Source organism: Strix aluco, chromosome 5 (genome assembly GCF_031877795.1).
Source record: "Strix aluco isolate bStrAlu1 chromosome 5, bStrAlu1.hap1, whole genome shotgun sequence".
In the NCBI taxonomy this organism is placed as follows: Eukaryota; Metazoa; Chordata; class Aves; order Strigiformes; family Strigidae; genus Strix; species Strix aluco.
The window spans coordinates 61,077,732-61,099,766 of NC_133935.1; the positions used below are offsets into that span (position 1 = coordinate 61,077,732).

General features: G+C 40.0%; 1 protein-coding gene across 4 annotated transcripts in view; it reads left to right on the top strand.

Annotated features, from left to right (window-relative positions):
• ST7 (suppression of tumorigenicity 7) overlaps positions 1–21,795 on the top strand; it is a 157,327-nt gene extending 135,532 nt beyond the window's left edge. For all 4 annotated transcript variants that reach the window (XM_074827551.1, XM_074827553.1, XM_074827549.1 and 1 more), the window contains 4 exons: positions 5,829–5,979; positions 12,041–12,133; positions 15,154–15,293; positions 21,472–21,795. In XM_074827551.1, the coding sequence (XP_074683652.1) occupies positions 5,829–5,979; positions 12,041–12,133; positions 15,154–15,293; positions 21,472–21,567 (480 nt within the window). In that variant the 3' untranslated portion in view covers positions 21,568–21,795. The remainder of the gene's footprint in view (positions 1–5,828; positions 5,980–12,040; positions 12,134–15,153; positions 15,294–21,471) is intronic.
• The last annotated feature ends 240 nt before the right edge of the window (positions 21,796–22,035 follow it).

The following is a 22,035-nucleotide window of genomic DNA, read 5'->3' on the forward strand; positions in this document are numbered from 1 at the left end:
TAAGCTGTACCAGAAAGTTATCTGATAAAAGATAATGCATCTGTGTACAGTTTGTCTTGTTTATTTACTGAAACAACTCAGCTACAGCAAAATGCAGCTTTATACTTTGACAGAAGTTGCCTATGTAAAAAGCAAGCACTTCACCAGGCAGAGTGTTTTCAGGGTTCTTTTTAGTACAAGAAAAACATAACCAGTAGCAGATTGAAGTCAGCAGTAGAGCAGAAAGGAGAACAAAGCAAAGAGCTGTGAATTTCACTATGAGAAGAATCACAACAAATTGTATCACTTGTTTGTGAAGATTTGTCTGAATTCTTTTTCAACCATCTTTGTCTTAAGTGAGATCCTAAAGATAGTATCCTTTTGTTTTAGTGTAGTGCTATTCACTGCGGAGATTCGGTCCCAAGGAAATGGACTGACACTGTCTGACAACATGCTGCTCAAAATCCTAAGAGTTAAAACAAAAAAGTTTTTATTGCCATTGAAGCAGCAGGGGTATTACTGTAATTCCAGAGGGTTTTGTACGGACAAGAGAGTAGTACATCCTATGTCATGGAAAGTACATACTTTGTGGAGTGGTTGGGAAAAAAAGTATATGTGTATACACACACACACAAAACTTCAATATTATTTACATGTTGTGTTTGGAGCTTCCCCACTTACATGTAATGCAACTATCCCAAGCTAATGGTGATAAAGTACCACAGCTGTTTCTGGGAAATTCCTCAATTGTGGAACACCCTTTCTGAACTGATTTGCAAGGCTCCCTCCCTGCATTCAAACTCCTCCTGAAAAGCCCCCCCACCTCTTTTCTGTGATCACGAGACACAGGCTATTCAGTAAAGTCAAAGGGAAGAGAAAACAGATGGTGGTCTATATATCTAATTGTTAAAAGTGAGTGAGTATGGATTTGCTAACTAAGCCAGCAGCTGAGTTGATTTAAAGACAGGACCTGCTGAAATTTACTACATTTGAATCAGACAAATATTGATATTACTTTAAGAAATGCCAATTTTGTGTGTAAACAGTTTCTTCGAAGGACATACAAACCATTGACTTAAACACTTTTAAAGATTTATCTATTCTTCATTTCATTCCTTCTCATTTCTTTCTTACTTATTTTCATTTTTTTTAATAAGAACTGTGTCTGTTTGTATGCTTGTGTGGTTTCTAGTAAGTTGTAGTTGCTAATAGAAACAAATAATGCAAACAAATTCATATACCAGATGGGAAATGAATATGTTCCTCACACCCCATGATATTACAGAGAAACTATTCCAGACACGTTTAAGAGAGTTTCTGACTGTTAAGTGAGACAGTGATTTGGTTTTATATCTCCAGCTAAAAGGCCAAACTTCTTAATTACCATCAGTCCAATGAGAACTTGTAAAGTGACCTTAAAGTGGCTTCTCTGGGCATGTAGAAACCAGCATTTTGGAAATGTTTTAAGCTTGTGCTGTTCATCCTGCTGGGAGGAGGAGAGTTCCTGTTCAAACAACTTTAAATTCTCATATTCTGGCCTGGAGGGATGCTGTCACAGGTGCAGGAGTGACTATTGCCTATTTGTGGCCTTAGCTGTAATTTCAGAGGCAAATTGCACAATTGAGGAAAAGAAGGAAACCTGCCTGAGATAGGTTGATTTATTTTATAAAAGGGCACTGAAGTAGCTCATTAATGTGGAATGTTAAAAGCACTCCCAGCAGAGGAGAATTAGTAGCCAGAGTGCTGTCAATATTATGAAATAAATAATGTATATTTAATCAAGTAAGAGAAATATAAACTCCACCATGTTGTACTTCATGTGTACAGGTCCATTGTCATCCTCCAAATGCTCGTTAAAAGGCATATTCCCACATGTGTACAGAATGGCTATAGCTGAGCAATATCTATTACAATGTCGTGTAACCGGCCCAGAAGCTCTCTGTGGAAGCACATGAAAAATACTGTTACTGTTGTTGTAACTCCTAAAATACAGGCTTTTGACAGGAAAAAATTTGGGGTGAGAGAAGAGAGAGACGAGAAAAACAAAAAAGACAACCAAAAAAATCCAAGCTACAACAGTGCAGTGGAGAAGGGCTGATTGAGCCATCTGTTGACGACAGAAATCATTGCGCAACTTCAGTGTTCACTCATGGCTTCATTAAGACTAGGTCATTCCAGCTGAAATTTTCTAGACTGTCTTTTTGGAGCTGATTCGTTTTTTAAAGGAACATGATAACACCAGATGTTGATGATATGCTGTTTCCTGTTCTAGTTAAACTTCTTCGTTCGTCATTGAAAAACAAATGCAGTTGAAGATATGCTGGGCTTGCTATCTCCATTTCCTCCATGATGGCTAGCTCTTTGCTAAGTTTCTTATTTAGCCTGTTACCTGACTCTCCCTCTGAAGTGGAACCATGCTTGGGTTCAGAGCCCTGTCTTTCCCTGTGTATTCAAAAGTATTGAAAAGGTAGTGAAGTTTTATTTAAATTGTAAAGGTCATGGTTGAATCTGAGAGGATGCCAGTGTATCAGGAGTTACAGTTAACAGGGAGTCTGTCGAGAGGTTGTTTTCTTGTAAAGCCAGATGGAGCTGGTATGAATTTTAGTGGTATGGTAGGATTTTGTGTTCGTATTAGTCCTGTAACAGCTGAGGCCTTTGGAAATGTTGATATATAAATAGTCACATTCCCACCCTGAAGTCTTTGGTGGTTGAAGACTGTAACTTAGTAGTGTAGTATGTTTGATTAAGTGCAATAGCAGCCTCTTGGAAACTGCAGTCAGATGTCTTTGGCCGATTTTTTCCAAGAGCTGGAGATACTTGTTGCATGCAGAAGTCCATCAGGACTCTGATTCACACATTATATGGGCAGCATGAGGACTGCAGCCTATTGGATAGTTTTTGAAGAATGATTATTTTCGTGTAATTTCATTTCACTGGAAATTGTCTGCTTATCCAATCCAAAATGTTTCAGGGGGACTGTGTTGATTTCATGGTCAATCTGCTAGAAACCCTGCAGATTGCTGGGGCTCAGTCCCACCTGTCAAGTATCTGGGTGCCAGTAGCCTGCAGTTACCATAAAAGGGGGCTGCCCTTGGCTATGTTATCTCCAAGTAGACCCTGAGCCCTGTCAGTGAAACCTCCAGGAACCTGAATGCTCTCTGGGCTTTTGAACTCTCCTTGAAAATACAGCAATGTACAAATGGATATGATATTCTAGGACATCAAGACCATCCTAATTTTCATGGACAGTCATATCTCTTCTTCCATAATAATCAAGCCTTACCTACAGCTAGATACCTTTTTTGGTAGCTATTTAGAGAAGTTAAACAGGTGGAGGCCTTCAGGTGTCCTCTCACAAAGCAGACTTGCCATTTCTTTGGTTAGCTCTATTCTGTACTTGCAGAATTTGATCTTTATGTTTCTGAAAATGCATGATGAGAACTGTACAGAGTGTTCCAGACGAAGTCTCTCTGGAGCTGTGTACAATTGGCATTCCTGCTGGAAATGCCTCCAGAATAAATTCATTGACAGTTTGTATGCCCAAAAGGTGTGGCTGACCTTTGTGTATAAAACAAAAACTATTATGAGACCCAAATGAGACTTGAGCCATCCATCAACTTTGTGTGTGGCTCTTCTTGAATATCACCAAAGCAGATTATGGACTTTTTGTTTGGGAAAATAGCTGTGGTAGAGTAATGAGGGAGGAGGGAGGAGTGTTTCACATTTTTGATCTGAGGAACTCTTAAAAATAGGTTTTTCTTTCTGAAACTGGGAAAAGTACAGACTGAAAAGTCCACACAACTGAGGACTAAAAATGATTTGCAAGTGTCAAGATACATCCTTCCATCTAGTATTTCCACTTGATTTGTCACTGGTAACAAGCAATACATAAGAGTCAAAATAATATGTTTTCATCTCAACACTCCTGGAAATAGGACGTTCCTTCCTGTTTTTTCTTTTCCTACAAGTAATGACATGGCTTTGAGTTTGTTTTCCTTTGACTGAAATATTTAGATATTAAGAATTTTCTCATCTACTTTTGCAAAAAAAAATGGAAATAAGAGTCGTGTTCTAAAATAATAAAACAGATAGAAAACCGCAGCTCTTGCAGCTGTATTCTGTTGTGTTCAACAGGTATAATGGGTGTTTTTAAAATAGTGGCACATTCATTAGGGCATGAATAAGAATGCTTGCTATATCTCTAAGCCTGGCAGCTCCCTCCCTCTTGTCATCTCTTTATTCTGTTCTTTCTGTCACTCTTAATCCCCTGTCCTGCCTACTAAATTGCAGTTTCCTCCATTAATCCACCTACTCTGCAGCTCTCAGATTTTTCTCAAAGGCTTTAGAGAAAATCCAAATATCAAACTTATTGCTCCCACTGCTAATTCAGTTTCTTCTCCTTTAATACAGTTACCTGCATCAGAAAGACGTGTGATTTCTCTTTCCTCTTCGAAGTATTTATCTGTTTCCCAGGGTTGACAGTTCTCTGCTTTGATCACAGTCTCTTCAAATCCTTTACCTGTTTGCTAGCTCCTTCCAGTCTCCTTCAGTTACCACCACCTATGCCTCTGCCTCACCTCTGGTGTCAGGTTGCCTTCTTGTGGGTGCCTGCACTGAGTTGTCAGTCCCTAGATCCTGCAGTCCTCCTCCTTCCAGACCAGTGCATAGGCACAGGGTGAAATGGAGGGGCTGCACACTTGCTCTCTTTTTACCAATAATTAACCATAACTTTCTTTTCCAAACCTTGTGTTAGGGCTTGATGGTCTACTGCCCAACTCATCTGGTGCCTTTTGTGTTCACTTAAATAGTCTGGTGGGGAGAACATTTGCGCTTGGGCATCCTAGAAGAGAAGGGACAGTTTCCCTATGCTATTGAAGAGCAGTCAGAGCACAGCTGAGGAGGAGAACTGACAAACAGGAGTTGATTTGGCAGCCTGTTATTTCTGTCTGTCACTGCTTTCCCTGTAAAGCATGCCAACAAGGGGTGTATCTTTCCCCTCGGCTGTATCCTTCCCCTCCACTAACTGGAATGTAGTAACAGCAGTGATGAGATAATGTCTGCTGAATTGGTAGTTCACTGGCTGGGGAAGGAGGAAAAATCTCCTGCTTGAATAATGTCCAAGACATCTGTCTTTTCCTGTGGCATGAACCCTCCGTTTCATCTGCTTCTGTTATCAGGGATCCAGTAACTGGGAAAATTGCTTGTGGGTTTTGTCAGCGGTGCTTTTCATTTTCGTGCCATTTTCATTAAGTGTTTCAAGTAGCAAGCTTAACCATCTAATACTTTTTTTCCTGGAAATCAGGTATTTGTTACGTTTTGCAACTTTTTTTTACTTTGTAACTTGTCGGTAGCTATTTAGGTGGCTGCCAACTACATATTCATAGCCCTAGTGATCAGTTGATGGCAATGCAGTAAAGACACCTGTGTGCAAACTATTAAGTACTGCATGTTTCCTTATAGAAAGACTATGTGCATCAAACTGCTTAATGTTTTCTTTGCTTTATTATAAACACTTTTAATTAAAAAGCTCTTGTAATTAAATTCTCTTCTGCTTTGAGCCCTTTTTTACATCTCCTTTGATAAGAGAGACATCTCATTTTGAAATTCTGTGTAGTGCCCCTAATACAGCTGAAGAGCAGAACATTAACCATCTGTCAGCATACCTTAGTCTTTGGGAATAATTCAATAATTATCTTCAAGTGCAGTTGGTGATGTTGCGCATTTGATGAAACACTTATGAGGGAAAGTACTTTAGGGAAATAGACCTTTCAGTGTACATTGTAGAATTGCAGGCAGCTTTTTGTGTTTATTACCTCTGAAATAATTGTGGCTCTGCTTTTTTATTGCAGTATCTACTAGAAATGAAAAGCTTAATTCTGCCCCCTGAACATATTCTGAAGAGAGGGGACAGTGAAGCAATAGCATATGCTTTCTTTCATCTTCAACACTGGAAAAGAGTAGAGGGGGCATTGAATCTCTTACACTGTACATGGGAAGGCAGTAAGTAATTCTCTTTCTTACAAAGGAGCTAATCAAATATTTTTATTGAATGTCATGAGAAAATAATAGCTTTTTGTGAAGAATAGTATGTGGAATTTTGGAGGTCAGTTATATCCTCATCAGCACTGAAATATTTGAAATTCAAACTGAAAATACAAACTTCACTTAATGAGAAAAAGGGCTCTGAAGTCTTGGGTTGTGTTCTTTGTGTAATACTGAAAAAATTTCTCATCTTCTTTGACATATACTTTGATACTGGGAAATCATGGAAGTGCCTCTTAGGCAGATAAATATTGATGTGTAGTATAAAACAATACAGTATTATATGACTACTTTTTTTTTTTTTTTTTTTGAATTGACAAACTGGAGGGAGTCCAGTGGAGGATTACTAGGATACATAGGGCCATATGGAACATATGATGTAGGAAAAGATGCTGAGGGACCTGGTTTTAGTCAACTTGGAAAAGAACTTCTGGTAGGTAAAGGGGGGATTGAGTTGCTGTCTTCTGCCACCCAACAGAGAGATGACATGGAAGACAGAGTCGGAGTCTTTGCAGAACAGCACAGCAGAAAGACAAGAGGCAATACACACAAGTTGACATGAGAAATTTCATCTAGACAATTCTAGAAAAATATTTTCAGAATGAGAGTGATGATGCATTGGACAGGTTGATGATAGGTTCTGGGATCTCCATCCCCAGAGATACTCAGCGCTCAGCTGGACACGTCTCTGAGCAACCAGACCTAACTTGGAAGATGACCCTGCTTTGCGTAGGAGATTGGAGTATATATCCTCCAAAGGCCATATACTAACCTTCTAACCTGTCTTATCCTGTCTTTGAGATGTGGTTTTTTTTCAGGTTTCAGAGAATCAAAAAGTACCGTTTAGAATCAGCCTTTGTGGGCCTTTTATAATGTAGATATTTCTTTATGTAATCTAGTTCCCCTTTTCTGCTCTGTTTTATTCTGTTCTCTTTCAGCTTCTTCATATGTTGTTATACCACCTTATTTTTTGCTTTCTCCATTTGCTGTTCTCATTTAAGCTTTGTTAGAAAAGATAGTTTGTCATCATGATATTTTCTACAGAAATGCACTTAATACCTCCATTGTAAAAGTGACTTATTGTCTCAGTCACTGTATGAAATGGTCTGAACTTACCTAATTTGCAATGTAGGCTCCCTGAGGAAGCAATGGCTTTATTTCTAGGTGTATAGAACACCTTGCTCAGTAATCCATACCATTGCCACCTGGGGTTTCCTCTGCTGCATCATTTTCTGTCCTATCTGCTTGTTCTTTTCCTGTCATTTCTCCCAGCCTATTATTTTCTCTGTCATAGCTTCCTTCCCAGTGACTTATTTTCAGTGGTTTGCTTTTGTGTAGTGTTTCTTCTCTTCCAGATGCCTGCAGAAATCCTTTAGCCCAAGGCTCATATCCCATCATTATGGAACAGTATTTTGCAGGGAATCCTGAATAGGTCGTCTTTTGCTTTGTCAGTCTGGGGAGTCCCTAAGGGGCTGTTTACAAGGACCAGCTTTTGGCACAGGAGGTTGGCTGCCCTGCAGGCCTCCTGCCACCTAGGAAATCTGGTAATATGTGCCTGAAGGCAGTGTAGGGCATTTCCATCTAACTACATTAACTGATTCCTCTCCTTATTACCTCCACAGCAATCTGAATATGTACTTTATTAGCTAATATTTGTATAGGTGCCTGTAAAGTCTGGGTGATATTCTTTACGGATGTAATAAATTATGTCACTTTCATGTCCTTTACTTGCAAAAGGTTTCCTTGGCATCTCTGCACAATTGTAAGTTAAAACCAGTGGAAACATGACAGAGAAATTAAATTTAATAAAATACTAGTTCTAACCAACAGTCTACATACAGTACATGGTTGGTTGCCATCACTTTCTTTCTAGGTATATACGTACTTGCCATGTGTTTAAAGTGTACTGTTCTGTCAGTATGCTTAAAGAACCACAAGTCTCACTTCAGTAACTTGTATGCAGAAATTTAATGCCCACATATATACACTATTCAGTTCTGACCTTGTGGGAATTGGGCAGAATTAAGTACATTAAGTCAGTCACTTGGGAGCTACATTTTGAATGGTTCAGAGAAGAATAAGGTCACTCCTAATTAAGACAGCCTCTAAAAACATTTATGCAGACATGCCTTTGTGATATTTTAAACTACGAAATTCTCAATGACTTTCTTCCCAAATTGCATTCAACAATTGAGAATAGTGAGGTTATAAAAATAATGATCATCATTGAACTGGAATGTTGGTTGTTTCCTGCTCTGTCTTCATTCGATCAGTGGAAGTACAGTTTTATTCATAGTACAACTAAAAAAGCCCAAGTGACACCACATGAAACATTCCTCTGGGTTTGGTCCAGGTGCTCTGCGTAGAAGGTCTGTAGTTTCAAGTGTAACCGAATTTCAAGAGTCTGAGGTGCTTGTTTGCCACTCCCACTTTCTAAACTTGTGTCATGTTTCCTATGATTTGCATGAAGAAGAAAAACTGAGGCATTCTCAAATACCACAGTAGCTTTTCTGATGAGCACACAGTTGAATGGCAAGCTGCCTCTGTGCTGCCTGAATTTATTAATGTAAAATAGAATCAGATAATACTGTAAGAGTAAGGCAGAGAAGTACATCTGTAAACACAAACTGATACAGATGAACCAGAGCACTTTCTTCTATGGCTAACATTGCTAAATAAACTGTTTTACTGTAAATATTCCATATTTGGTCTCATGTCAAAGATTACTGTTTAAATTCAGCAAAATCTGTTTAGACATTTTTCACTTGTTTTCTAAAGGCAACCCTCCCTTTTTATTTTGATAAGAATCTTAATACTACTGTGATTTAGGGTAAGGCAGAAGGCTCTTGATTGTCTGTTTAGATATTAAGCCAAACTGGAAGGAAAAACTTGTGTTAGTGATTTTTGAAATAATGAGCATTGAACATCCCTCCACATATGTTTTTGTACAGACACTCAAATTTGTTGCATGTGAAGATCATAAAGGCTTGAATTATTGTATTTGTACTTGGCTTTTTGGGGTGCTGTGGAGAAGGGGGATTTAATATTGGAAGAGAGTTATAGCCCAGGTTGGCTTACCATCTTTGAGGATTTCTGCCTTTTTTTCTATTCCTTTAAACATAGTAGTCAAGAATAAATACACTCATATAATTGCACAATAAATGCAGCTAACATTATTTCAGCAGTCAAAGATAACAAGAAATGTTTCTGTAAGTATGTCAACAGCAAAAGAAAGACCAGGGAGAACCTCCATCCCCTGCTAGACACAGGAGGAAACATGGCAACGAGTGATGAGGAAAAGGCTGAGGTGCTCAATGCCTTCTTTGCCTCAGTCTTTAATAACAAGACTAGTTGTATTGAGGGAATCCAGCCTCCTCAGCCAGAAGACAGAGACTGAGAGAATGATGCCCCCCACAATCCAGGAAGAGATAGTGACCTACTGCATCACATAGACATACACAAGTCTATGGGACCGGATGGGATGCACTCAAGGGTGCTGAAGGAGCTGGCTGGGGTGCTCGCCAAGCCGCTTTCCATCATTTACCAGCAGTCCTGGCTGACCGGAGAGGTCCCGACACATTGGAAATTGGCCAGTATGATGCCCATATATAAGAAGGGTCTGAAGGATGATCCGGGAAATTACAGGCCTGTCAGCTTGACTTCGGTGCCCGGGAAGCTGATGGAGCAGATCACCCTGAGTACCATCATACAACACATGCGGGACAACCAGATGATCAGGCCCAGTCAGCATGGGTTTATGAAAGGCAGGTCCTGCTTGACAAACCTGATCTCCTTCTATGACAGAGTGACCTGCTTATTGGATGAGGGAAAGGCTGTGGATGTTGTTTACCTTGACTTCAGTAAGGCCTTTGACACCGTTTCCCACAGCATTCTCCTGGCAAAACTGGCTGCTCGAGGCTTGGATGGGCACACGCTTTGCTGGGTAAAAAACTGGCTGGATGGCTGGGCCCAAAGAGTTGTGGTGAACGGAGTTAAATCCAGTTGGCGGCCGGTCACGAGTGGTGTCCCCCAGGGCTCGGTTTTGGGGCCACTCCTGTTTAGCATCTTTATTGATGATCTAGATGAGGGGATCGAGTGCACCCTCAGTAAGTTTGCAGATGACACCTAGTTGGGTGGGAGTGTTGATCTGCTCGAGGGTAGGGAGGCTCTGCAGAGAGATCTGGACAGGCTGGAGCGATGGGCTAAGGCCAACTGTAGGAGTTTCAATAAGGCCAAATGCCGGGTGCTGCACTTTGGCCACAACAACCCCCAGCAGCGCTACAGGCTTGGGGAGGAGTGGCTGGAGAGCTGCCAGTCAGAGAGGGACCTGGGGGTGTTGATTGACAGGCGGCTGAACATGAGCCAGCAGTGTGCCCAGGTGGCCAAGAAGGCCAGTGGCATCCTGGCTTGTATCAGAAACAGAGTGGCCAGCAGGGACAGGGAAGGGATCTTACCCCTGTACTCGGCACTGGTGAGGCCACACCTCGATTACTGTGTTCAGTTTTGGGCCCCTCACTACAAAAAGGACATTGAATTACTCAAGCATGTCCAGAGAAGGGCAACGAAGCTGGTGAAGGGTCTGGAGCACATGTCGTACGAGGAGCGGCTGAGGGAACTGGGGTTGTTTAGTCTGGAGAAGAGGAGGCTGAGGGGAGACCTCATCGCCCTCTACAACTACCTGAAAGGAGGTTGCAGAGAGCTGGGGATGAGCCTCTTTAACCAAGTAATAAGCGATAGAACAAGAGGTAATGGCCTCAAGTTGCACCAGGGAAGGTTTAGACTGGATATTAGGAAGTATTTCTTTACAGAACGGGTTGTTAGGCGTTGGAATGGGCTGCCCAGGGCAGTGGTGGAGTCCCCATCCCTGGAGGTGTTTAAGAGTCGGGTTGACATAGCGCTGAGGGATATGGTGTTGTTGAGAACGGTCAGTGTTAGGTTAATGGTTGGACGAGATGATCTTCAATGTCTTTTCCAACCTAGATGATTCTGTGATTCTGTGAAACAGTGTGGACAACTGAAAATATTGGGGTGTTGTGTATTTTAAACCAATTTCTTGGTTGCCTTGTGAGCAACAGATAATGGCATGTTATCGTGTGGCTGTGGGCTGTACCTAACATCTAAAATACACAGTGCTTCTAGGACATCTGTTGAGGAAAATATTGCTTCAGTGACTGAGGTTCATAGGAGTAGTGAGAATAACATGTTGATGACATTTTAACAGTGAAAATAATATATAGGATAATGGAAAAGGATGCCTTGATTGCAAAGCTATAATTCAGTCATGTATTCTGATGTTTCCATAAACCACACTCAGATGGTCTATGACATCATCACCGTCCAGATTTAGTAATCCATTTCCCTCCCTCTCTATTATTATTTTCAATTTTAAAAATTCATAAGATTAAGTATTATTTAATCCATGACCTGAAGATTTATGTTGGAACCTGACTTGATCTGCTACATTTACAAAGAACTCATGTGAGGAAACCAGTTTTAATAATTCAGTATTAATCTTTGGTTGCCAGATATAAAATGAAAACATGACTGTGTTGGAAAACTGGTTCTCTGGGCTTGAGTCATCAATGTTACCTGGTTTTCTGGTGCGTGATGGAAAAAAAGGGTGCACTTTTTCCATGCAAAACTTCTATTATCCATGATACACAGAGATTGCGAGTGTTGGCCTGAATTCACAAACTTGGCTGGTCATTTTTGTAGGCCACACCTGTTATATCAGATGCACTTCTTTCCTTTGAAATTTAAAAATTCTGCAGCCTAAAAGCCTAAGACAAAATGTGTAAAACTTTCTCCCAAGAATAAAAGCAAACGTAAGTGTTTGCAGGATTAAAAGGTAAGCGTATATTTATATTTTGGCATTTCATTAAGCAATTTATATGCTGTTTACAACCAAATATAAATGTTATGTTTTGTGTGTGCTTGTTTTTCAAAATTGTACATATAGTTAAGTATGTCTAGTGACTGCCACACTCACAGTAACTTGTGCATGGTGTTTTCTTTTCAGCTTTCAGAATGATCCCCTATCCACTGGAAAAAGGACATCTTTTCTACCCTTACCCTATTTGTACAGAAACTGCAGATAGAGAACTACTACCATGTATGTTCAATTTTTCTCTTCCTATCATTGACATCAAAGTGTTGTTTACCCGAGTCTTGCAGCACTGATCTCCGTTGATGCTTTTTAAATTGAATACACTGGATTAGAATAATTGGGTTGACAGTGACTTCCTGGATCTCCTGTGGTGGTTTAAGAGGCAGCTCCTAGCCATAGTTCGTAACAGTTAGCTATCTTTATTGTTGTTGACAGTGTAGGGACAGGGAGAGAGATTACTGAAGAGCTATAAATCAGTTAGATCTTGCTATTCTCTCTTGCCAGGACATTGGAAAATATGTCTGATCTTTCATTTAGGGTAAAATCCCATCAAACCAAAAGCACAGTGGCACAACCTTGTTAGTCTTTTGTAGAAACGCTAGCTACTTAAGTTCTAAGGCAAGATCAAACCTGCTTGAGGACAGCTGGATTATCAATGCAGCTGTTACTCTGACAGGTTATGCTGATGTTTTCTGAAAAGCAGTCTTAAATATCAAGAAACAGTTCTCTTCGTGTAATGGTGTGTGTGCTGTTATGGAGAGATTGATGTGAAATTACCTCAGTTATTTATTATATATGTTTATGGCATGTATTAGCAAAGTGCCAACAGTTCCCCGTGCTCTGCAAGATACAGATACAAAGACAGATCAGCCCTTGAGAAGCGTTACAGTCCAAGCTAATGAGACTTACTGCAGTGCATGGAGTGAAGCACAGGAATGCAGAGGAAGAGCTGAAGCAGCCAATCTTGCAAACAGTTATGCTTCATTCCCACATGTTTTCTCACAGTGGGACTTTGTGTGAGCACAAGTGGAACACACACAAGTGCGGAGGGGTTTGCAGGGTTAGGGCAGAGGGGGCAAATACAAGTTGATCTAAGGAAGGAGATTCTTCTCTCACCTTCATTATCCTGAAGAAGGAATAAAGAGAAATCTGTTCTGGAAAAAGTAAAATGTAGCCTGCTTCTGCTGTGAAGGATGGTTTTGAGTGCATTTGCACTCTTTGTAGTCTTTCATTCAGAACCTCTCTGGTTTGGGCTGAAAAATGTCTTGCCACTTTTTATAAACCAACGTGAGTAAACATTAGGTGAGAATAATACAGCGAAAATCCACTCATTGTGAGTCTCTCCTTCACAGTACATTCTCACTGATATTACACAGAAATCCTTGGCAACTGACAGTATCTCCCCACCCCATTATAATCATCCTAATTATAACAACACCTCTTAGAGTGCTCTGCTTGCTTTACTCAGAGGGATGCTGAGGTGGGGAGGGTGGAGTGTCAGGAGATACAGGAATGACAAAGTCATGCAGAATTGCTCAGCATTCTCTTTTTAGATGCAAAACTAATCGTTCTTGTCAAATGTTAGAAGCGAGGGACTCTTTAACAGCATATGCAGACAGTTGTGTTCTGCTCTGGCAGTTATGGGAAATGCCTTTCACTGCAAAATCTCTTGGGTTTGAGTAGGGAAGGGTTTAACATACTGTGACAGACACAGGTCAGTTAAAGGGGTTTGCATACCTGTCCACACCCTTTAATTGCATGTGTTTTAAAGGAGAGTCAGCTGGAATTATATCAGAACACTAAGATGTGATAGGCTCTCCAAATTAAACCTATCGATCACAAAACTTTTGCCATAACTGGATAACAGACCGGAACAAGTTTGAGCCTGTGTCAAAAGCAAGTGCAAAAAAATGAGCACAAGAGATCTTAGACTTATAAAGTCCATGATCTGTTATTTAAATTTAATTTAAATCAAAGAGAAGTTGCATATTATCTGTGTTTTTCTTTTTAAACTGATTGAATTAGCAGGCCCAAAAATCACACATATTTTTAGTTTATAATATTTGAATTTAAACTCGTGAATTCCTACTGTTGGTTTTGGAAACCACTCCACTCTGGATGAATGCAGTCAAGAATATTGTCCTGCCATGTTGCTGGATTACCCTGTGCTTAGGTTGTATGCAAGTGCGATGAGATGACAGCTGGTCACTGAAGCAAAGAAAGTAGGCAAAATGGAAGAGTAATGTTTTGTGTGTATGAAGAATCATAGGATTTGAGTATATGGAAAGCCTTGAGATTGGTCCTGTATGAGAAAAAATGTTTCAAAGTTTACATTTATTGTGAATGTAGCTCCAAACTATGGACTGAATGAGTGAAGCAAGCAGATAAGAGTCCACCAGACCTTTTGCCAGCCCAGCCAAATTTTCACCTTGAATCTGAGCCACCATAAAAGTTTAAGGGGTATATTCTTCCAGTAAAATACTCATCCTTTTAGCCTTCTCAGTGCTGCTTTCTCCAAAGCCCAGTGAGTGATTTTTCATACCAGAGTCAAGGAAATTTCTGTATTCCTTTTAGTGTCTACTAAGAAACACCTTAAAATTTCACTATTAATTTAAATTCCAGGTTTTAACACTTAAAAAATTTGTTGTATTGTTATACAGAGAATTCTGAAAATCTGAAGTACGTGTTTATATGTCCTGCTTTTAGGATAACTTTTCTTGGTTCTGCAGATTAAACCCTCAGAAAGTACTGTTACAAAGGCTGTTTTACAACCTGCTTAAACCAATCTACAACGATGCGTCTGCAGGGTTGGTCTCCCTGCTGCTCCTGGGTGCGTCTTTCTGCACTCTCTGTGTATCAGCATTAGCAAACATGCAGCCATGTGACTAGTCAATGACCTGCATAAAAAAGTGAATGTTTTATTTGTAGGTTAGTTTTCCAGGGTTAGTTGTTGCACAGCTGCATTATGGTTAGTGCTGACACAAGAAAGACAAAAGTAACACGTACAAAGGACCAGAGTAAGCCAGAAATATGATCTTTAGATGAGAATTATTTGGCAGTAAAATGACTGACACAGTGATAATGTTGGCCTTAGATGTTTCAGACCTTCTGCATATTCCTTCCTTCAAAAGCATCTTTGAGTGTCTCTGGCTGTTTAAACCATGTTAGAATGTTGGTTTGGGTTTGTTGTCTTTTTTTTTTTTTTAACGTATAATGCAATCCCCTTCCCATCTTCTTTTCTACAGCATTTCATGAAGTTTCAGTTTACCCCAAGAAAGAGCTTCCCTTCTTCATACTCTTCACTGCTGGACTATGTTCCTTCACAGCCATGCTAGCCCTCCTGACACATCAGTTCCCAGAGCTTATGGGGGTCTTTGCAAAAGCTGTGAGTATTCTCTGCTGCTGCTCTGTTCTGGTAAATAAAGAGGCAGATGCAGGAAGAGCTGAGCTAAATACTTCTGAGTATTAAATATCTGCATATTCGGCAGTATAAATAAAATGTCAAGACATGTCTGAGCAGGGGGACTTTTGAGCTAATCAGTAAAACACACTACTGTCTGTCTTCTCTGCTTTATATGACTCTTTTGTTAGGCTAGATCTCTTGTGATTTTGCCAAAAAAGGCTTGGTGGGAGAAGGGCATATCTGTGTTCTCATACATAATCCAATAAAATAAACTAATAATGGTTTGCAGAACCCCTCTATTTTGTCTAGAGCCATAGTGACTGTGCCGTGCTTTCCAGTGCAATAGAAACTCTTAGTATGAGCAGAAATAGAGTGTACTGTTAACCAGGGCAAATTTCTGTGTTCTTTCCTCAAACTGCCATGAAGGAAGTAGTCTCAATATTTGCCTCATAGCTTTACTTAACTACATCCAGGGAAGTCTCTGCTAATTCTCCTTTCTTAATCCACCAAGCATTAATAAATGTTGGAGGATGAGGGGAAAGGGCCATGAATTATGCTAAACACTTTTTTCTTTGCAAAACCAAGAACATCACTGCTCCAGTGTGCTAGGATATGAAAAAGCCACTTACAGAAGAGTTCTAGAATAATAAAAACCCTGTCTTCTTCTCCAAGAAATACTGAATATCCTCTGTTGTAATATATTTTCTCAAATATATTTGTATATCTTGTAGGTCTTGTGTTTCCAAAATAGCCCCCTGGTCTTGTTTTTAATGTCTTTGGTGCTTTTGATTTGGGGGCTTAGGGAGTGGGGTGGAAGAGGCAAGGCTGAAAGGCTTTGGCAAATTCCGGATTGTAAGTACGTTCTCAAACTCCTTTGCAAGTGATGAGAGACTCCCTTTGCAGGTGAACCAGGTCTTCTACCACCCAGGCTTGTGAATGATAGAGATCTGGTTCAGCAACAGTTCTTGCATCAAGAATTTTCTTTCATTAGCTCTAGAAGACAGAAAATAAGATGAGCTGTAGCAAAAGATACCACTTCTATCAGCAAAAAGTGCTGAAACAAACCTGAAAAATTATTGGTTTATTTTGTTTCTTGAGTATATATGTGGGCGTTTGGTGGACAATAAGTGTGTAGCTCAGGCATATAATCTTACACTTCTTTGTAAAGCTTTTTTGGTAGTTTTTTTCCTTAAATCGTTGAAAAAGATAATCCCTGTTTGAGCACTCTTTCAATGTAATCTTCAGTTTTCTGATCCTGTCACAGTTAATGACCCCAAATCTGTCCCTGTTAGCCTTGTATCTTGAACCAAAGAGTATATCTCAAGCTGTCAGCATGATGAGATTTTGTACTTAGTGCTCCTGCTACAGGCAGTGAGCTGCTGGAATCGGAGAAAATTGGTAGCATGTCTCCATGGGCTTAACTCACCTGGCTTTGATTGCTGAGTGCAATCAAACAGAGATATCAGAAGTTACACTGGTGGTGCATTAGTAATTGTTTCTCTATGGTTTGGAGCTTACAGGTTCCAAAGCCATTTGGGGAGTAGAGTCAGACCAGAAGGATCTATTTCCCTGATGTGTAAGTGAAACTGCCATTGGTCTTAATAGAATAGATACCCCAAGACTCTGTATGTGGTTATTAAGTTCTGCATATCAGAGCAGGTAAAGCTCTTAGTCAGTAAAATAAGCACAGACAAATAGAATTGAAATGTGGGCTGCATTATGTGCATAAAGTTGGCAAGATTACTTCAAGATCTCTGAACCTGTATGGATGCAGTTAGGATGTCAGTTAACATGTATTGTGACTTGATTTAGCTATATCTTAATCTTCACAATCCACTACATGCAGCAGCTGAGTTTTTGTTGTACATGGAAGGGCAGAATTTAAGCCTGTGACATTCATTTAGTAGCTCGTAGAAAGGCTGTGATTCTGAAGGCTCATTTTGTGGTCTCCTCTGGGAAAAGTAGCCCAGGTATATGAGACTGAAGAAGATCATGGCAGACATCTCTTTGAAATGCAGCTGTATTAGGATAGGATAGGATAGGATAGGATAGGATAGGATAGGATAGGATAGGATAGGATAGGATAGGATAGGATAGGATAGGATAGGATAGGATAGGATAGGTTGGCCAGCTTCCCTTTCAGTTTTAGGGAAGATCATTCATAAATATCTAATTTCATAAATAGCTAAAAGATGAATGTGCTGACTGTTGCTGTGGCTGTGTGCACTGAATTGCCTATTCGTGTATGGTTGGTAGTCATTGTGATATGGTATATTATGTTGTGAAATTGTGCACATACACTTTAATTTTCACTGGTCAAAATTATTCCTTCTCTTATGCCTGCCAGTCCCAAAAGCATTGCACAGATGTAATACCACCATCATGGCCCAGGTTTATGTTACTGCAAGTTGATATTTACCATATTTCACAAAACCTGAATAAGTTAGCATGATTGGGTGTTGGGAACTGGCTTTGACCTGTCTTCCAGGTAGCATTTTCTTGCACCTTTTCCATAGCCCATTAACCCAGACACTGGGTTCTTTAAGGCAGAAAAAGCCCTTGGGTTCTGAGGACCTCTTCCACATGTGAGACTGCCAAAGGTGGCCTGTGCCACTGTGATAATCCCTTAGGGCAGCCTGCGTTCCCCCACTGGATGCGGAAGTCAAAGGCATTTTAAAATGTTTCTCTTCTGGGAAGTTCAGTGCAGGATGGAACTCCTGAAACTCCATCAGTGCACCCATGTTTTAGAGCTAGAACCTGCTCTGAATGCTGCCTGCCAGTTCAGCAGCAAGTTTAGATATCCCCAGTGTACCTGGAAGTAAGTTTGACTCTTCCAATAATAAAATAGAAAGACTCCAGTTCTTCTCTGATTATTTTGTCAGACTGAATATAAATAACTTTAAAATGACAGCAGATCTTAGCATTTTCACTCAGTTAGGGAGAAACATTTTCATAGCTTGTGGTTTTAATTTTCTGCTAGGCTTTCTAACAAAAGGCTTTTGGAAGTCACTTAAGATATGAATATAAGCAGAACTAATTTCTGATTGCATGGCTTGGATAAAATTGTCAGCACAGTGTTGGCAGTATTGAATTTCTTTCATTGTCATGTAGAAATATAAAAATATCTGGGAAATGGCTAAAAATATGTAAGTGCAGGTCCTGTCATAACATGGTAGCAATAAGAATATCTAAAATAAAATTGAGAGTTTTATTAACAAGGGCGTCACTATATAATTTGAGTCAACAGTCTAAAAGTGTGGTGCCTAGTTACATTTTCAAAATGAGTTAAACTTTAGAAAGACTAATTTTTCTTTGATTTGATTCCTTTGCCTGAGATCACTGACACGATCTGTTTCAGTATTTCCTGTATGATGGATGAGACCTCAGTTCAGCAATCAGGTTTGCCTAGGGAGATATTTCATCTGCTTGGACCTCTACAAATGCTGAGGCAGAGAACATGCAAATCCAATCACAGGGACTGAGCAATAAATAGTCAGTTCCTCCATACAAACACCAACCAAACAGTGGAAAAGCTTGAAAAGACACTTTTGCATGTCTTTTTTAATCAAATGGTGCTATTTAGAAGCTGCTTTCTGCCAGCTTTGAAATAACCAGGTTGATAGTTTTCTTTTAAAATAGAAAGTAGTAATAGCAAACTTTTTACAGGTCTTCCATCACCAGTTCTGCCACCCTGAATTCTTACTCTACTGCTGCTTTTGTTTTTTCTGTTCCATGTGGAAAAAACAGTCAGTGTCAAAAGGAGAGGCAGAAAAAAACCCAAATACCTCCGTATTGCACAGACTAAGCCCTCCTGGGTGCTACCATGTGGCAAACAAGCCAGACAGGCATCTGCCAGTGGTGTCTGAGGACAGGAGCACCAGCTTTCCAAGGGCCAGATAGCTCCAGCACAGATGTTGTCTGCATGGGCTTGTACAAGAAAGTAGGTGGCATCCTGAACCCCTTGCTGCCAGCAAAGGTTTTGCTTGGACTTCAGTGAAGCCAGGCTTTGGTATCCATGAATTTAAATGTATTTTGTAGACCAACTAATTTTCCAGGTGGAGAAAAACTTGGCTCATTTTAAGCTACAGATACTTTGCTGAGTTTGTTATAGGATACAATCAACTACTTCAGCAACAAAATTCCTACGAATTGCAATAAAACTTACTGTCAGGCAAATTATTCTTGTTTCATTGATTTAACAAGTATGTAATTTGCACTGTTTACAAAGCTGAGTTTTATCCAAGTGGGTGTGATGGTGCAAGCTTACCACAAAGATCGAGTGCTACTCAAAGAGCAGAAAATATCCTCTAATGAGCCTTTTGCGTTTGACAAAATTAAAGGGACATACTTAAACAGTTCACAGCTTAACCAGAGGGAATGCTTCTACTTGGGCTAAGCCACTTAAAATAGTAATAGCAAACTCTAAGATTAGGTAGGTCAGTGTTACATTAATTCAGCTGTGATTCACATTATACAGCTTGACCTTTAGCACTACAACTGAAATACTCTGTTCAGCTTCAGTTAGAAGAAGTTTTTTCTTCGACCTGTGCTTATGACAAAATCTCATTACCAGTGATGGTGTTACCTGGTTTTCCCATGATGAACAAGTTGTCCATGATGTAGTGTCTGTACTGCATGCAAACATGTCCAAGAGGAAAAAAAGAGTTTGAATGCTTACTATTGCCTTTAAAATGCATAAGCATCATAAACATCGTACATTTTTACAGTTAAACTCTGCACAGAACCCATTTTGTTAAACAGTGAAACTGTTTGCAGGTATTTTCTTGCATGAAATGGTTGTAATCTCTTGCTGTTGAATATTGAAATTTTGAAATATTTTAAATACATTTGTCATAGATAGCTGTGCTTCAGCAGCACACAGACCTGTAACAATTTTTGAAATTGAATTTTTCATGCTTAACTTTAGATACTTAGAAGCCTGAGGACATATCTCTATTAAGTAATAAAATATTGTTTGTTCTGTGGCTCCAAAGGCCAAGTGACACATCACAGTTCATGTCTGTACCTCTAAACTCTCCTCCCTTCAAAGGCAGGATGACCCCATCCTTGGGCTGCTGGGAACTGTCCCTGCCCTGTGCTATCCCCAAACTCTGCCTGGGCTTTGTTGAGGAGAGACTAGCTGGCATGGGCCAGAACTGTGTCAGGAGCTAACAGTTCAGGAGTGTGGCTGGGGCGGGCCAGCACCCCACACTGTGCTGCAGTCCTCCTTGCTTTACAGGAGAAGACAAAGCCCAACCTGGCTGGGGGTAGAGAAGGAACAGACAATTTCAAAGGGCAGTTCTGGTCCTGAGATGGGTAGAATTACTGTCCAGTTTTCTTCAGTGACTGCAGGGGGACCAGACCCCCACGTCTGAATCAAGTGCCTAAAGATATATGGGACAAATTCGGAACATTAAAAGGATATATAAAGTCTGATGCTCTCTTTTGTCAGGAGAGAGACTTCTTTTGGGCAAAAAGAGAACACATCCAGCACCAGATTTGCTTTAATACTGACCTACCGAGTAGACGTCATATACACATCAGTGCAGTAAGCGGAGTTTATATGTTTTATGCCGACTGCAGAGCAGTAGCTGAAACACAAACCTCTTGCAGCTCTTTAACATTAATATATTGAAACCTCTTTCAACATTGCCAACTGTGTTCTGTAATAGAGGGAGGATGTTAAGATAAATTCCAGTTAGTGATGCCTCGGTGTGTATAGCAGATACATAGATAACCCAGAACCATTTTAAACCTGAATCTAAAGACATGCTGTTTGTCTGTGAGAGGTGGTTTGGCAGATTCTGCCATTATGAAAAAGCCTCTCTTTCCCTTTAGTAGATTTTGGGTTGAGCTTTTTGTGACTTCAGTATGAGCCTGAATCGAGGACGTGAGATGTGTGAAAACTTCTGTAGTTCATCACTTTGATCTTCATAAAAATGGGGCTCTTGCTTTCTTTACTGCAAAATCCAGAAATCTGTATATATGCAAGACTCAGAATTTGGCAGAATGTCTTTATATGTGAATTATTTAATTTTTATCATGCTGGAGGATTTTACAGAGGAATGCAGCAAGAGTTTCTTGTCTTATCAGACAGCTTTCTCTTGAGGTGTATTGTCTCCTGGATTTTGATTTGAATGTGTATCTGATTTCTTTGCAGTTTCTCAGCACCCTCTTTGCCCCTTTAAATTTTGTGATGGAAAAAGTAGAAAGTATCCTGCCCTCCAGTCTGTGGCACCAGCTGACGAGGATCTGAGGGAGCACGCCCGCTGACTGACTGCCATGACATCTTCTGTGCCAACTTTTTGTTGACCACAAGAAAGCATGATAAAAAAGGGAAGCAGTTCTGAGACTTAAAAACTCTTCATGGATTGTCTGTTCTCATATGAAAACTGTTTTGTTGTACAAAATACATTGATGTTAGGTTCTATTATATTTTGCCTTCAGACAAGAAAAACTTAAAAATAAACTTTTGTGTATTGCAGCATTGTTGTCTTTTGGCTGCTTCTTCAAAGCTCAGATTGTACTTTGTGTTCTTAAACATGTGTGGTGTATCTGCTTCACCACAGCTAGGGCTTGGCTGTCCATTCAGTTAATGATGAAACCCTAATAACTTTACAATTAAGCAATGGTATCACTGCCTTTTCTTACAAAGTTCAATTAGGGTGAAGCCCTCACTGCTACAGACAGTCTAGATGAGGCTTCTAGACAGTTAAAGCTCTCG